General features: G+C 63.6%; 1 protein-coding gene across 1 annotated transcript in view; it reads left to right on the top strand.

Annotated features, from left to right (window-relative positions):
• The window catches only part of LOC137161249 (uncharacterized), a 57524-nt gene extending 42415 nt beyond the window's left edge, over positions 1-15109 (top strand). Inside the window, exons 14-23 of the mRNA XM_067560352.1 lie at positions 4605-4745; positions 5387-5659; positions 6337-6654; positions 8424-8702; positions 9570-9845; positions 10804-11049; positions 11830-12069; positions 12625-12867; positions 14298-14561; positions 14860-15109. Of these exons, the coding sequence (XP_067416453.1) occupies positions 4605-4745; positions 5387-5659; positions 6337-6654; positions 8424-8702; positions 9570-9845; positions 10804-11049; positions 11830-12069; positions 12625-12867; positions 14298-14561; positions 14860-15074 (2495 nt within the window). The 3' untranslated portion in view covers positions 15075-15109. The remainder of the gene's footprint in view (positions 1-4604; positions 4746-5386; positions 5660-6336; positions 6655-8423; positions 8703-9569; positions 9846-10803; positions 11050-11829; positions 12070-12624; positions 12868-14297; positions 14562-14859) is intronic.
• Positions 15110-15366: the final 257 nt, after the last annotated feature.

Genomic DNA, 15366 nt, shown 5'->3' with positions numbered 1-15366 from the left:
CGTGCAGTGGCTCCGGCCGCACTACACGAGCTGTGGCAGAAGATGGCGCCTGCCGAACCGAACGGCTGCTTCCTCTGGCCAGGGCACGTGGCGAGGAACCTCCCGGGGGCCGCGGCAGCCTGTCACCCTTCGTGGAGGAGAAAGGCTGGCAGGTGCCGGAGCAGGCAACGCAACAACCCTGCCACCAGCCCTGGGGGCACCTGCTCTTCCCCTGGGACAGCTGTGGGCAGGGGGCGGCAGCCCCGGGGGGAAGGTTGTGCGGGCAGGAGGGAACTCGGCTCGTTCCATGCTGCTGCAATACCCGGGGCGCCCATGGGAGGCAGCGTGGCCCCGTGGCTGTGGCGGTGGGTGGGGACTCAGGGGAGCTGCGTCCTAGACCTGACTTGGCCCCTGGCCCCCGGAGGAGCTCCGGCCCGTGGCTTTCCCTCCCACCCGTGGGCTGTGGAGCCCAGGAGCTCTTTGGAGCAGGTGCTGGCTCTTGCTCTGTATAGGTGCAGCCCCCAGCATGACGGGGGGCCCTGGCCACAGTTGCTACCGTTGAGGGCCCTAGGACAGCACTGGGCAGGGCTGGCAGGATTTACTGCCGAGCCAGGCGCTTTTCCATGCCCCTTGGCTGCCTTCCCAGCTGATCCGCCCAGTGACCTTCCTCCCTCGCCTCTCCATCCTCCCGAACTGCAACCCAGCAGAGCCAGAGCCAGCCAGAGCGGAGCCCGGCCCTTCCCCTGGCTGATTAGAAGCTCAGGGCTCAGGCCGGCTGCTTGGGGGCGGGGGGAGCATGCTGAGGATGAGCCTCTGGGGTGAGGAGCGGTGGCGAGGCAGGCCACGCTGGCTCCAAACTGCCAGTCGGAAGGAACATGCTCAGCTGGAAGCTCCAGGAGCCTTGGCCCGGCTGGCGCGTGGTACAACGCTCCTGGCCGTGCACCAATGGGATCTGGGCAGCCAGGCAGCCGTTCCACTGGTGAGACTGGGCACGTCCCAGCTTCGGCCGCTCAGGGAGCGATTCCCAAGGGCTGGGTGCTGGGGCTGGCTGGAAAACGAGAATTCCCTGCCCCGAACAAGGTCAAGATTTCCAAATTGTGCTTTCGGCTGCATGGGCATAAACAGGAGCCCACGGAACCTGCACCGCCACACGCCCGTCAGCCGGTGCACAGGACTCCGGGTTCAAGGCCCCGCAGATCTGAGTCAGACAGAGAAGGGACTTGAAGCTGGGTCTCCTCCAGCCCAGGGAGTGCCCTGGGCTATGGGGGCTGTTCTGGGTGAGTGTCTCTCTCGCTGGGTTTTCCACGGAGCCCAGCTCCCAGGTAGGCCCTGAGACAAAGGGGCAGATCTGCAGAGGAGCCTTGGGCGTGGTGGGGCTCAGAGCTTTGGAAACCCCCATCAGCCACTGGTAGCTGGTGAAAGCCTGGCCCCGGAGGCGCCAACCTCACGTGGGGCTGCTGAGAGCTTGGAAGTGTCTCCCCCTCTTTCTCTGCTCTCTTGCACCTCCTGCTCTTGTTCACACCAGTGCAGAACGCCGCCCCTCTGCTTGGCTTCACGCCGCTTTGTGCCGGTGCACAGGGCCGTGGCGGTGCAGCCCCCAGCGCGAGTCACTTTTCACAGCCGTGTTGCAGGTCTGCACTCGGGGTTGGCAAACCCAGCGTGGCCCAGGGCTGGTAATGACCCCTCACGAGAGGCGGGGCCCCCAGGGCAGCGCTCAGGCTCCTGGAGCCAATGGGCTGTACCTCAGGGTGGCAGAAAAAGGGGTGCAGGAATCCTGGCTCTCAGCTCCGCTTAGCCGTCTGCAGCCTGGCTGCCGCAATCTGGGCGTGAGGAAGGACCCCGCGTGGAGATGCAAAGCAGGGGCGGGGACAGGGAGTTCTGCCCAGTGCCTGCTTCCTGCCTGGCGCCTGCTGGCACCATCTGCCTCACTCCCTGGCATGCCACCAGCCCAGGCCAACAGAGACGCAGCTGGGCGCACGAGGCCGCCACGCCCCGGACAGCCGGGTCTCCACAGCATCCCCCTGGCCACGCGCCGGCCCAGGTGGGATTCCCCACTGTGCACACTGAGGGGCCGTGTGCCCGTCCTGGGGGGCAGCGTGGGTGCTCGTCGCACTGCCTGGCTGCGGTTGTTCAGTGCTAAGATACAGGATGTGCTTTCCAGTCAGCGTGCATGAGCCCCCCCGGCCCCCGCTTGTCTCCCTGCCCTGGGCTCAGGGCAGCCCCCCGGGTAGGGGCGGCGCAGCTCCAGCAGAGAGAGCTGCAGCTCTGGGAGTGCCGGGCCGGGCACCAGGCTGCAGGGACCCAGCGAGTGCATGCGGTGAGGGAGCGGGGCCAGCTCAGGCATATGCTCGCACGGGGCGAGCCGCGCTTGGCAGGGAGACGGGCCCAGCCCCAGAGAGGCCGTCGCGCACCGCGGAGATGCCGAGGGAGAGACGTGTGTGCACACAGGCTTCTGGGGATGCACACGCCCCCCCCCCCACACTCAGCCACCCACACACCCACACACACTCACCCACACACACCCACACACACTCACGCATACACACACCCCCAAACACATGCTCAACTCCCCCCACAGACATGCACCCCCCATACATGCAACCCTCCCACATACACACACATGCTCACTCCCCCCACACACCCACGCATGCACCCCCCACATCCACACCTCATGCACACTTACACACACCCACACACCCCCCCCAAACACATGCTCAACACACCCCCACACACACCCCACATTTCCTCCCCATGACGGCAGCCTGGGGCAGCCCTCGAACCAGCTGTGCTCTCTGTGCCTCCAGAAACAGATCTGAGTTATTCAAAGAAACGAAAACGTTTCAGCAGCGTGGGCGTCCCCTGCCCCATCGCTCTGCCGGTCACCGCTGCCAGCACCACGGGATCCAGCATGGATGGTCGCCCTGCTCCTCCGCACTCACCCGCTCTGCAGCTACACTGAGCTCTCTGGGCAAGGCCCCTCTCTCACTCTGTCTGTGCAGCGCCTGGCACGAGGGGACCGAACTCACTCAGGCGCCATTCAGTGCCCAGCACAAGGGGCGTCTCCATCGGGGTCTGTGCAGCGGGGCCTGGGTTTGTTTGGAGGCTAGGTCCCAAAGTGGTGTTAATAGGTGCGGAAACGCCCGTTTGTGTACCATGTCCCCATTGAACACCTGGATGTGACCTCTGGGGCCTACACACAGCAAGTGATCGCACAGATCCCCCCACCCCCGACTGGGACGCTCGCTCCCCTTACCTACCCCTCGCTCCATAGCGACTAACCTCATCCCCCCAGACCACCCCGTCATGCGCCCCAAAGGGCTGTGGTGACGCGCTCAGATGCCCTGGTGATGTGTGCAGTGTAAATCATGAAAATACACAGCTGGGTGGATGGGGGATGGATGGACAGACAGAGCTGGGGTGTAGGGGGATGGATGGACAGAAACCGGAGTGCTGTACGGAGATGGACCGATGGACGGAGGGGGTGTAGAGGGATGGATGGACAGACAGAGGGGTGAATGGGGGGGTGGATAGACAGACAGATGGAGGGATGGAGGGAGTGTAGGGGGATGGATGGACAGAAACCGGGGTGCCCTATGGAGATGGGTGGACGAAGGTGTATAGGGGGATGGATGGACAGACAGAGGGGTGGATGGACGGACGGACGGATGGACGGAGGGGGTGGCCAGGCTGTATAAAGACTGACAGGTTATTTTAGATTTGAGCCTGCAGACCCACACCCCCCCCCTCCCGCCCCCTTCTGCTCTGCTGACTTCAATCACCCACAGAAACACCCCCCCCCGCTCGACCCCCTTCTGCCCCCCCCGCCAGCCGGCAGGGTGTGGCAGAGCCTGGCCCGAGCTTTGCCTCCCTGGCGCCGGGCCAGGCCCAGTGGAAGGGGGCGCAGGGAACTCGGGGACCCAGGAGCGCTGATGACAAGGTGCTGGAGCCGCGCTGAGCCCCCAGAGAAGGGGGGGGGGGCTGGGCGGCTTCCACTGCCTGGGCGGGGGGAGGCTGGAGGGGCGGGGGCGCCGGGGGGGGGGTCCCTGGGACGGCCCCGCGTGGCTCGCGCTCTGCTGGAGTCGGAGGCCCCCCCCGGCTGCCCCGCGGAACGACGCCTCCGTGCTGGGCTCAGGCGAGGCGATCTCCGGCCCCGCCCGGCCCGGTCCCACGGGCTCAGCCCGGGCAGGGGATGCTGAGCTGGGCCGGGCTGTCGGCGCCCGCCGGGGCTGCTCCCCGGGGCCTACACGGAGGGAGCCTCCTGGGGCGATGCAGCCTCCGGGCCCCGGGCTCGGGGCAGAGGGAACCGGGCACGTCTGCGCGCGACTGCACGAGTCACGGAGCCGCCGAGGCGGGGCCGGGCCGGGGCTGCCCAGGACAGGACCGTGTGAAAGGCAGCGGCGGGCCCGGATCTCGGGCCGGTTCCGTGCAGCGCCCGGCACGCGGGCTCGGTCCAGCCGTTGCTGCACGGCACCGCGGCGATGCAGGGGGCCGGGGAGCGGCGCCGGAGGAGGCGCAGGTGGAGGGAAGCGAGACCTGCCCAAGGGGGCGGAGGAAATCGGGACTCCGGGGAGGGGGCCGCGTCCTGCCCGCCCTGGCTCCGGCGCCGGGTCCCTCCCCCGCCTTAGATACCGAGCGCCCGCCCGTGCGCTGCGCTGCGCTCCCTCTGCGCGGCTCGGCTCGGCTCGGCTCAGCCATGCGGCGCCTGCAGCTCGGGTCCCCCCCTCCCGGCCGCTGCCTGCCCCTGCTGCTGCTCCTGGCGCTCCCAGGTACGTGCCGAGCCCCCGATCGGGGCCGCCGGGGAAATCTGTGGGGTGCCCCGCCCCCCACTGCCGCGCGCTCCGACCAGCCGGGCCGGCCAGCGCCGGGCCCCCCGGGCACCGCAGCCCCTGCCCCGCCTCTGTCCCCGGCCCCTGCCCGGCCCGCGCGGGGTGGAGGGACAAGCTGCGATGGAGCCAGCGGCCGCGAAGGGGGCTGCGCTGATTCGGTGCGGGGCGCTTCTCCCGACAGAGCGTGTGCGCGGTCCCGTGGCCCGGGGGGGGGGAGCCAGGACTCCTGGGTTCCAGCCCCAGCTCTGGGAGGCCGGGGGGGGCGGCTAGTGTTGGGGTCACAGGGAGCCAGGACTCCTGCACCCTCTTCCCAGCTCTGTTTTCTGAGCTGCCCTAGAACATCAGGCAAGTCTCTTCTCTGTGACTCAGTTTCCCTGCCTGTGAAATGGGAACAATCACGTTTGCAAAGTACTTTGGGATCTCCATGGCTGTCACAGGGCTGAGAGCTCCGGGGCTGAGCCACGGGCCTGGGCCCGGACCGCGAATACCTGGAGAGGCTGCCCTGACCCTGGTGTCTTCCAGCCCCAAGGAGTCCCTTCCCCCCAGGTTCAGCGCGAGGGGGGGTGCGTTTGCCATTTCAGGGGCTGCCCAGCCATCCTTTAAGGTGAGCGTCTGGCCGGAAGTCTCCGTGGTGGAGTATGGAGGGTCCCTCTGGTTAAACTGCAGCACCACGTGCCGGGATCCTAACGCCACGGGCGGCCTGGAGACCTCGCTCGCTAAAGCCCGAGAAGAAGCAGGGCCTGGCTGGAAGGCCAGAGAGCTCGTCAATATCCGGGAGTGGGTGTCAGCTCCTCAGTGCTATTTCCACTGCTACACAGACACAATGGGGGCACAGGCACATATCACCACTTACCGTAAGTGACTCACAGAAGGCTGCTGGGAGCGGGGCGGGTTACTGGAGACTCCGTGCGGGGTGAGCGACTCTTGCGTGGGGAATCCCAGACTCTTTCCAGGGGAGGTGGGAGATGAGCCATCAGAGACCCCCGCTGCTCTCGGAGGTGGGTGGATCCTTTTCAGAGAGAGATCATTGTGCACTTCTGGGGGAAAGAACTGGATTGGCTTCACCAGAGACTCAGGACTCAGTTTACCCTGACAGCAGCATGAGCTTCCCCAGGGCCCACATACACCACCCTGTCCGTGGGGCTTGCCCTGCCCCACCCCATACAGGGAAAGGCAGGCTCATGCTGCCCTCCGCCTCGCTGCAGAGGTGCCTGTAAGAGGCCTGCTTCGAGCCTGGCTTGAGGGTGTTTTGCAACGTGGGCATCCGTTTGATTGGGAACCCACACGAGCCTGCCTTCCCCTGCTACTGGAGGGACCCATGGAGCTGGCACAAAGGTCCTGTGTCCATCAGCTGGCGTGTGGTGTGGTCACGGGTGCCCAGCAGGGCAGGGGGCAGAGGGCAGCTGCAGGGTGCTGGCTCGTTAACAGTGCAGACCCCAGCGGATCCCACCGCACACACCATGTTAGATTCTCTCCCCGCTTGCAGCTCCCTGGTGAAAAGCTGCCTGTGGCTCCATGTCTGTCATTCCAGGGGCGCCGGAGCAGGTGGTGCTGGAGCCACTCCCCGAGCTGGAGCTGGGCCGGGCCTATAACCTGATGTGCCAGGTTCTCAACGTGGCTCCCGTCAGGCACCTCAATGTGACCCTCCGCCAGGGGGGACAGACGCTGCACACGGAGACGTTCCAGAACCACAACAGTACCACAGCCGACAACATCACGGTGACCCACGCAGTAACCCCTCAGCGACGGGACCACGGGCAGGAGGTCACCTGCCACACAGCCCTGGACCTGAGACCGCACGGGCCCCTCTTCGAACACAGCTCCCCCGCGGCGGAGCTCAGGGTTTTTGGTGAGTGCCAGTCACTGTCGCCCCAGTCGCTCGCTCCCTTCCGCTGGTGCAGAGTGGGTGCCCAGCGCCAAGGCTCTGATCAGGGGTGGGGCCCAAACCGCAGGGTAACAAGAATCAGGCCCCCAGCCTGTGTCTCTGCCAAGCCCCGCAGTCCCACTCCCGCAGCCCATTCCTCTGCTGCCGGGTCGGCGGGAATTGCAATCCCATTAGCAGGCGTCTATTAATAACTCTGTGACGAATCCCCCTGCCGGCTTCTGCCTTTCAGCTCGGGCTCTGACGGCTGCTTGACTCACTCCTTTCTTCTGCTGCCGGGGCGAGCGAGGCTGAGCCCAATCTGCTACTAATCCTCTGCTCAGTGGGCTAAAGAGAGGAGATGCTTGCAGGAGGCACCACTGATAGTCCATGGGCTAGTCCACGGGAGGAGAGGGGGGTCTTTACTCACCCTCTGCCCTGCGCAAGGCTACAGCGCTAACAAGAACAGTCACACTGGGTCAGCGCAATGGTCCATCCCGCCCAGTGTCCTGTCGTCCGACCAGGGGCGGTGCCAGATGCTTCAGAGGAAATGAACAGCACAAGCAATTATTAGTCCCAGCTTCTGGCAGTCACAGGCTAGGGACACCCAGAGCGTGGGGTTGCGTCCCTGATCATCTTGGCCAATAGCCATTGATGGGCCTATCCTCCAGGAACTTATCTTGTTCTTTATTGAATCCATGTATTCTTTTGGTCTTCCCAACATCCCCTGGCAAGGAGTTCCACAAGTTATCTGTGCACTGTGTGAAGAAACATTTTAAACCTGCTGCCTGTTCATTCCGTTGGGTAACCCCTGGTTCGTGTGTTCTGTGATGGGCTGGAAGCACTCAAGACAGCCGGCTCTAGAGGAGGGATCAGGTTTTCTTGACGGGATGACGCTGGAATTGGAAGCTCCCAGGCCCAGGTCCTGACCCCACTACAGAGCTGAGGGCCAGACCCTCAGCTGCTCTGTAACTGTCAGGCCTCTGGGTGGCCTCCCAAGTTGGGCAGCTAAAATCACTAGTGGCGCTTGAAAAGCTTGACCTTAACATGTGGAAGTGAGGCAGCAGGTGAGAACGGAGCCGGGGGCTGGGAGCCAGGACTCCTGGGTTCTCTCTGGGAGGTGAGTGGAGTCTAGTGGGTAAGGCAGGGCAGGAACTGGGAATCAGGACTCCTGTGTTCAGTTTCTTGCTCTGCATTTCACACCTGGGGTGCGTCGCTTCCCTTCTCTGTACCTCTAGATTCCCTGCCTAGGAGCTGGGCTCGGCGTAGGAAGACTTGCTGCGTCCTGGGGCAGGGGAGGTGTGAGAATGAATTCAGGTTTGTAAAACGCAGCGAGGCCAGGTGTCGGTGTGTCCGGATTCAGAACTGTGGGCTGGGGAGATGTAAGCAGCTCCCAGGATGGACAGCGGCCGCGTGGAGCAGCCCACGCTAAACAAGTATCAGCCCTGGTATAAGCAGACCTTACTAGTAGTGTATTACAATAGTGCCTGGGAACCCCATCCGAGATCAGGCCCCCCTTGGCAGCAGGCGCTGCACTGACCTGGACAGCCCCTACCCCAAGGATTTCACGTCTAACTAGACAGAGGGTGGGAGGGGAAACTGAGGCAGAGAAAGGGGAAGGAGTTGCCCAAGGCCAGTGGCCAAGCTGGGGATAGAACCCAGGTGTCTTGGGTCCCAGGCGGCTGCTCTGTCTACTAGGTCACACTGCCTCTGAATGCTTCCCTAATGCCCCAGGACGGTTTTTCTACCCGCTGCAGCTTTCCCAGCCCCGCCCCAGCTCCAAACTTCCAACTATCTAGAGGTGGGCACCAAGGCGACCGTCCGCTGTGGAGTGGCCGGGGTGTTCCCTGCGGGAGCGGCCCAGTTCGACCTGTCCTTTGGGGGAGAGCACGTGAACTTCACCGTCACCACGTCGGGAGACGCGGCCACCGCCCAGGCCGAGGTTGAGTCCCAGGCCCCGGGACGGCGCGAGCTGAACTGCACCGTGTCCGTGGGGCCCGTGTCCAGATCCGCAGGGACGAGCATCCTCGTTTACAGTGAGTGACCCCCCCGGGGCGCTGCCAGCACCGGCGCCGAGCCTGCAAAGCGTCCATCTGCTGTCGGGGCAGGTGTGTCATGCAGCCCTGGCCCGCCTCTGCCCCTCTCTCCAGGAGAGCTGTGAAGTCAGCCCCCTTGTCCAGCTCCAAGGAGGAAGCGCGGCCGAGCTGAGCCAAGCCGGGGGCTCTGCTCTGTAGAGGGGAGGAATCGCTCTCCTTGTGCCCCGTGCCCGGGACTTTTCCCAGGGCGTGTTGCCTGAGCCTTGTAAGGTTAATACCAATTGTCTCGATTGCCAGCTGATCCCTGACTGACCAGCTGGGGTAACGGGTTCTCCTCCCAGAATCAGGCTACGCAGAACTAAAAGCAGCGGGGCCAGTGTCCTGTAAGGCCCCTCGGCGTGTTTGGCACAGGTGCTCCCGCTGAGGGCAACGCAGACTTGGGGGACTTGTACTAGACCCAGAATAAAGCCAGAAAAGCTCCAACCCACATAAAGGGCCCAGGATAGTGCAGGCTTGAGGGCTGCTAGGGGATCCTCCTGGCCTGGGCGTTCGGACTTGGGTACTCACGCTCACTCCCTTCCATGAGGACCCGGGGGTGAGAGGCAAAGGCCCAGCCCTGCCTCCAGCAGCTGAATAAGTCCGATGGTCCCGGTTCCCAGCTCCACTGCTCCAGCCTGCTGGACCCCACTCCCTCTCCTGGAGCTGGGGACAGAACCCAGGCGTCCGGGTTTCCGGCCCCCGCTCAGCCTGGGGCTCCGCAAGCCTGGTGGGAATGGGTTGCTCGTGATTTATTGTGGCCGTGCCGTCCGTCACGTTTGAAAAAATCAGGTGATCATGTCACAGCAGCTGGGCCTTGGTCTCCGACAGGTTTCCCTCAGCCCGTCCTCGAGATCGACCAGCCACAGCTCCTCGTCAACAGCAGTGTGACCCTTACATGCCGTTCCCCGGCCACCCGGCCCCCCGGCGTCACGCTGCAGCTCCGAGACTCCCAGCAATCCCTGGCATCCGGGCCCCAGCCCCAGCTGCAGCTCACACTGACGGCCCGCAAGGAAGACAACGGGAGGCAATTCACGTGTGAAGGCAGCCTCCCCCTTGGCAGCCACTCCATCGTAAAGAACACATCTGCCCAGCTTGCCGTCCTCTGTGAGTTGGGAGCGTGGCCTGTCTGCACACAGGCCCTTTGTCTGCTTCACGACAAAGGCTCGAATCCCCGCTTTCCTGCCCTTGCAGGGCATGCAGCTATGTACAGCAGGGAAAGCCCTAGCGGGGGGCATCTTAAATACTCGCCTCTGAGAGCCCCCGGTATGGCAGCACTGGCGCATCCTGAAACCTTCAATGCCGCTAGCCTTGTTCACCCTTATGAGGCAGGGCCAGGCTATAAACCCTATTGTATAGTTGGGGAAACTGAGGCACAGGAAGCCTGGTAGAGGAGGGCCTACAACCTGGGACTCCCAAGTCAGCCCCTAACCATTGGGCCATCCAGCCTCCTGGCTGTTTAGCCGTCTCTGCTCTGCCTGACTCCCGGCCCCAGCAGCGTTCGCCTCAGCAGAGCCGGAGCCGTTGGGACCCAGCAAATCGCTGTGAAATGCAGCAGAGCCTGTCACTGTCGTGTAATGGGCCTCGTTAGCAGCCCTCCTTCCAGAGATTAACGGACGTGACAAACCCACTGGCATGTTCTCAGCGGGCTGGAGGAGGAAGAGGCTGTACAGGCTCCGGTTACACAGCATGGGGTGGAGACCCAGCCAGTCATCCCGTGACGGAGGGCAGTGTATTGGTTTGAACGTGGGGGTGGAGCTGGGATCAGGACTCCTGGGTTCTCTGCCTAGCTCCAGGAATGGATTGGGGGCTGGTGAGTTACAGCAGGGAGGCTGGGATCAGGACTCCTGGCCTATGTTCCCAGCTCTGCCCCAGAGACTCTCTGTGGCCTTAGGCAAGTCACTTCCCTGCTCTGTGCCTCAGTTTCCCTGTATTGACTGCAAGCATTGCGCCGTGCATGAGTCCCCCTTCCAGGGTGGGGCCGAGGCATGTGGCAGGGGAACCAGCCCTGCCCTCGTGCTGTAGCTTCCCCTTTAAAAACGAGTTCTGGTTCCGTATCTTCCAGATGGGCCCGAAATGGACGATGCCGGCTGTGCCAGGACCCAGATTTGGGTGGAGGAGACGGAGCAAACCTTGGCCTGCATAGCACAGGGAAACCCCAAGCCAGCCGTGGTGTGCACAAGGGATGGGGCACCACCCTATGGCATAGGAGTGCAGCAGCGGGTGGCAAGAGAGCACGCCGGGACCTACCACTGCGACGCCGTCAACACCCAGGGCTCGGCCAGCCGGGAGGTGATCGTCCAGGTGGAGTGTAAGTCAGCACACGTGCTGTGTCACGTGCCCTAGACCCCCAGCCCTGGTCCTAAATCCCCGATCCAGTCCTGCTGTGGGCAGGAGTCGGCTGTGTTTGGTGTTAAACGGACAACGCGGCTCAGCTGGTCTCACATCCCGTGGTTGGTTATCTGGGTAACTGGAGCACTTGGAAGCCCCAGCTAAGATGGCGGACCCCGTTGTGCCAGGCGCTGCCCAGGTCCTGGCTGAGATCGGGGCCCCCCTTGTGCCAGGTGCTGCTCAGACTCCAGCTGAGAGCAGGGCCTAGCTACCGTCTTCTGATGGGGTCAGGAGATAACTGTCCCTCGGGGCAGGTTATCCCTTCACTGGCTCCTGCAGGGTGTCTTGCACCTTCCTTTAAACCGGCTGGTGCTGGGCCCCATGGGAGACGGGACACCAGGTTAGGTGGGCCCTGGACTGCGCCTGTCTGGCAGTTCCTCTGCTCTGTTGAGCGATGAACCAGACTTTTCTAAGGCCTGTAGCTCGCTCGTGACCCAGACTCCCCTAGTCCTTCGGGGCCATGCTAGGAAGGGGAAGTGCAGGCAGACCCAGGCAGCGCTGAAATCAGCCCCTTGTGTTTGCCAAGGGCAGCAAGGGTCGGTTCCTGCAGATGTGGCGACGTCCCTGCCGTTCTGGACTCCTGCACACGCTGCCCTGCGGAGGGAGGGAGACAGGCCAGGGAAGCCTGGGGATTTGCAGTTTCTCCGTAGTTACTGCAGAGACTGAGCCAGTCGCTAACGCCTGCCTGTCTGCACCCCAGATAAGCCGTCAATGGACGAGTCCAGCTGCCCGAGTACCTGGACCTGGGTCAAGGGGACGCTGCAGACGTTCTCCTGTGGCGCCGATGGTGTCCCAGCTCCAGAGGTCGTGTGCATGAAGGACGGGGTCTTGTACCGTCTGGGCCAGGGACCGGGCATCGCAGACCCCACGGGCACCTACCAGTGCAATGCCACGAATCCACACGGCTCGGCTAGCAAGACGGTCACTGTGCTCCTCGAATGTGAGTGGGCAGACCGGCAGGCAGAACTGCTCTCCTGAGCCAGGCTGGTCTCCGCAGCAGCCCCCGTTCCCTGGGCCAATCCCCCTCGTTGTTCCCCCCCTCCACCAGGGGTGGGTTAGTCTCCGGGTTGGCCCCCTCCCCAGCCGGTCTCTGTTACCTTTATGCGGGCCGTGCCGGCAGGCTCCCTGCCGGTTTGCTGGGTGTTTCCCAGCAGCTCATCGCACACACAACAAAGCCAGCTCTGCCCCGACCCCCCCGGCAGTTCCAGCCGCTGGGACAGGATGTGTGATTGTCCAGCGTGTGCTCATCCGTGGCACCAAGATGGGGAGAAGCCCAGGGTCCTGTTCGAGGCGCTGCGGGGAAGCCTGGCGTGTCTCTTTCGGCTGCGGTACAGCCACTCCCAGGTTTTGCTTCTGCCTGGACTAGGACTGGAGCAGGTCACCCGGCAGGAGCTCTCAGCTGGGTCCACCCAGCAGCCGTAGAAGCCACAGGTCGGGGGAGCCACGGGATTTCGTCGCCGTAGTGACTAGCCGGCCCTTCTTCCATACGTTCCAGATAAGCCTACGATGGATGAGTCCAGCTGCCCCAGCACGCAGACGTGGCTGGAGGGGACCCTGCACACCCTGGCCTGCGAGGCTGACGGGATCCCTGCCCCCCGCATCCCGTGCAGCAAGGACGGAGCGGTTCTCGAGTCTGGCGGCCAGCGGAACGTGAGCAGGAGCGATGCCGGCACCTACTGGTGCACGGCCAGCAATCGCCATGGCTCCACGAGGAAGGCAGTCGCCGTGCGGGTGGAATGTGAGTCCTGGGCGCGCGTCCCCGCCCCACGGGAAGCCGCGTTGTGCTCGACTGCCTGGGCCTGGCTCGCCCTGCGTGTGACGCTCAGGCTGCACTGGTGACAGGAAGGGGGTGGGAACGGCCACCTGAGAATCCCCCTCCCTGACTGGCGCCGAGCTGGCATAAAGGCCCCTGCTCCCAGCACAGAAATTGGGGCAGGTCTGACGCAGGGGGTCAGCCTAGGTGATCACAATGGTCCCTTCTGGCCTTAGAGTCCGTGAATCTAGCCCATGGCGGGAGCACACGGCAGGGCCGTATCGGCTGCTCCCCAGGGGCCACAGGATGCAGAGTGTGAGTTAGAGCAGCCCAGAGGCTGCTCTGATTCCTACTGTGGGCTGGGCGAGGTCCCTGCGTGACCCAAGATACAGGCAACACAAGTGGCTTAAAGCCGCCTCTCCTATTGCTACTGCCATTGTGGTAGTGCCTAGCGGCTCCAGCCATGGGCCAGGACCCCAGCGTGCTGGGAACTGCAGGTTATTTATTAGGTGTATTACAGTAGCACCCAGGGGCTCCTGTCATGGCCCTGACCCACGGTGCTAGGTGCTGTATAGAAACAGAACGGGTCATGGTCCCTTCCCCAGACAGCTCGCAGTCTCTGTCAGTCCCTGCCAGAAATGCAGGAACAGCACAGCTGAGACGCCGGCCCAGCGCATGTCAAGTGCACCTGCTCAGATCTGAACATCCTCACACAGACCCAGCCTCCGCGCCCTGCCCCGGGTTACTGACTGCGAAAAGATGTTCCCAATCTCATGTCCTTGCTGCCACGGGCATTGTTTGCCAGCCCACGCCCCTGCCCAGGTCTGGCTCGCGCATGCCAGCCAGGAGTGTCGCCGTGTTAAATAAATGGCTGCAAAGCGCTTTGAGATCCGTGGCTGCACGGTGCGATACGGGAGGGCCAAAGCCACGGGGGCGCTCCAAAGACTGGGCGCGGCTCTGCCTCCCCTTCCGCTCGTCCAGCCTCTGTCACATGAGCTGTACCCAAAAACGCTTTAAAACGAGAGGCAGAAAAGCAAACTCTGCAAGAGAGAGAACTGACGGGGCCAGGGAGGCAAGCGCTGGGGGGAGCTAGATGATAAATGGTCGCGCTAGCACCGTGTAAATAGCTGTGTAGCTACAGGATGGAGGAATTGCGGCGTGTGGGAGTGTCAGGCGCTGGACAAGCAAATGGGACCAGTGAGAGACAGCTGGCAAGGAGAGGCAGGCTAGCACTAACCTGGGACTCAGGAGAGCCCTGGGTGCCATCCCTGCACGGCCTGGGGCATCTCTCAGTTCCCCTCTGTACAACGGGGGGTTCTCCCCCACTGCACAGGGAGGTGGGCAGTAAATACGGTCAGAACTGGGCTAGTGGGGGTCATGGGGGGGCTGCTAAATGTGCAACCTTTGCTCTGCAGACAGGCCCATCATCTTGCTCCTGGCCGTCAGCCCTTCCGCCACCGTCGCACCCGGAGCCAGCTTCAGCATCAGCTGCTCTGCTGAGGGCTCCCCGGCACCTGCCTACCACTGGACCGTGCCCCCCGCCCCCAACGTCAACTACTCAGCTGATAACAGCACGGTGACAGTGGCCGGCGCTGGCTGGCACAACAGTGGCGTGTACGAGTGCCTGGCCGCCAACGCCCATGGACAGCACCTGGGCCAGGTCCAGATCCAGGTGACAGGTACAGGACAGCGTGTGAAGACGCTGGCAGCAGGAAAGGCAAAGCGCGTGGGGGGAGGGACAGACCCACCTCCCACAAACGCCTTCTGGGGTTCCTCAGCTTTCTGGGCTGGTGAAAGGGGCTGGAGCGGCAGCCCCACGCTGTGACTCAGTTTCCCTTCCCCACCTCTGCCCCGCTGTGTGACCTTGGGCATGTCCCTTCCCCTCTCGGTGCTGCTGTCTTGCCTCTCTAGCCTGGAAGCTCTTTGGGGCAGGGACTGTCTTTCATCCTGGAACCTAACCTGTGTCCCCCCCGCCAGGTAACGGACTCCGCGTTGTTGTCACCGGGATTGCGGTGGTTGCTGTGCTGCTCCTGGGTGGGACAGCTGGGCTCATCTACTACCTCAAATCCACTGCCTGCAAGAAGGGCGAGTACAACGTGCAGGACGCCGAGAATTCCTCCAAAGCCACCTGCCTCAGCCGCGAGATGCCCAGGGACGGGGACATCTACGGGATACAGCTCACCCAGACCTGAGCCGGCCGGCAGCTGGAGCCAGCCACGCAGGCACTTCTGGAGAGGGACCCGTCCATGCATCCTTGCGGCCCCCTCCCGGCTTGGAGAAGGCGAAGGCCCCTGACCGCGCTGGTGTGGGCTGCCCTGGGGTTGGCTTCTTTCTTTCTTTCTTTGTCGCTGCACAGCGGAGACTGCGCTGCTCCGTCCCCACGACACTGGAAACTCGCCGAGCTGCTGTTCTCTGTCCGGCCCAGACCTGTCTCCATGCGAGAGCCCCTGTGTACAGCTCGTGTGCCCGGATGCTTTCTGGCCT

This window comes from Emydura macquarii, unplaced genomic scaffold, assembly GCF_026122565.2.
Source record: "Emydura macquarii macquarii isolate MOO-44397 ecotype Brisbane River unplaced genomic scaffold, CSIRO-AGI_Emac_v2 contig_2292, whole genome shotgun sequence".
Taxonomy (NCBI): domain Eukaryota; kingdom Metazoa; phylum Chordata; order Testudines; family Chelidae; genus Emydura; species Emydura macquarii.
This window is presented reverse-complemented; position numbering and strand designations above follow the sequence as displayed.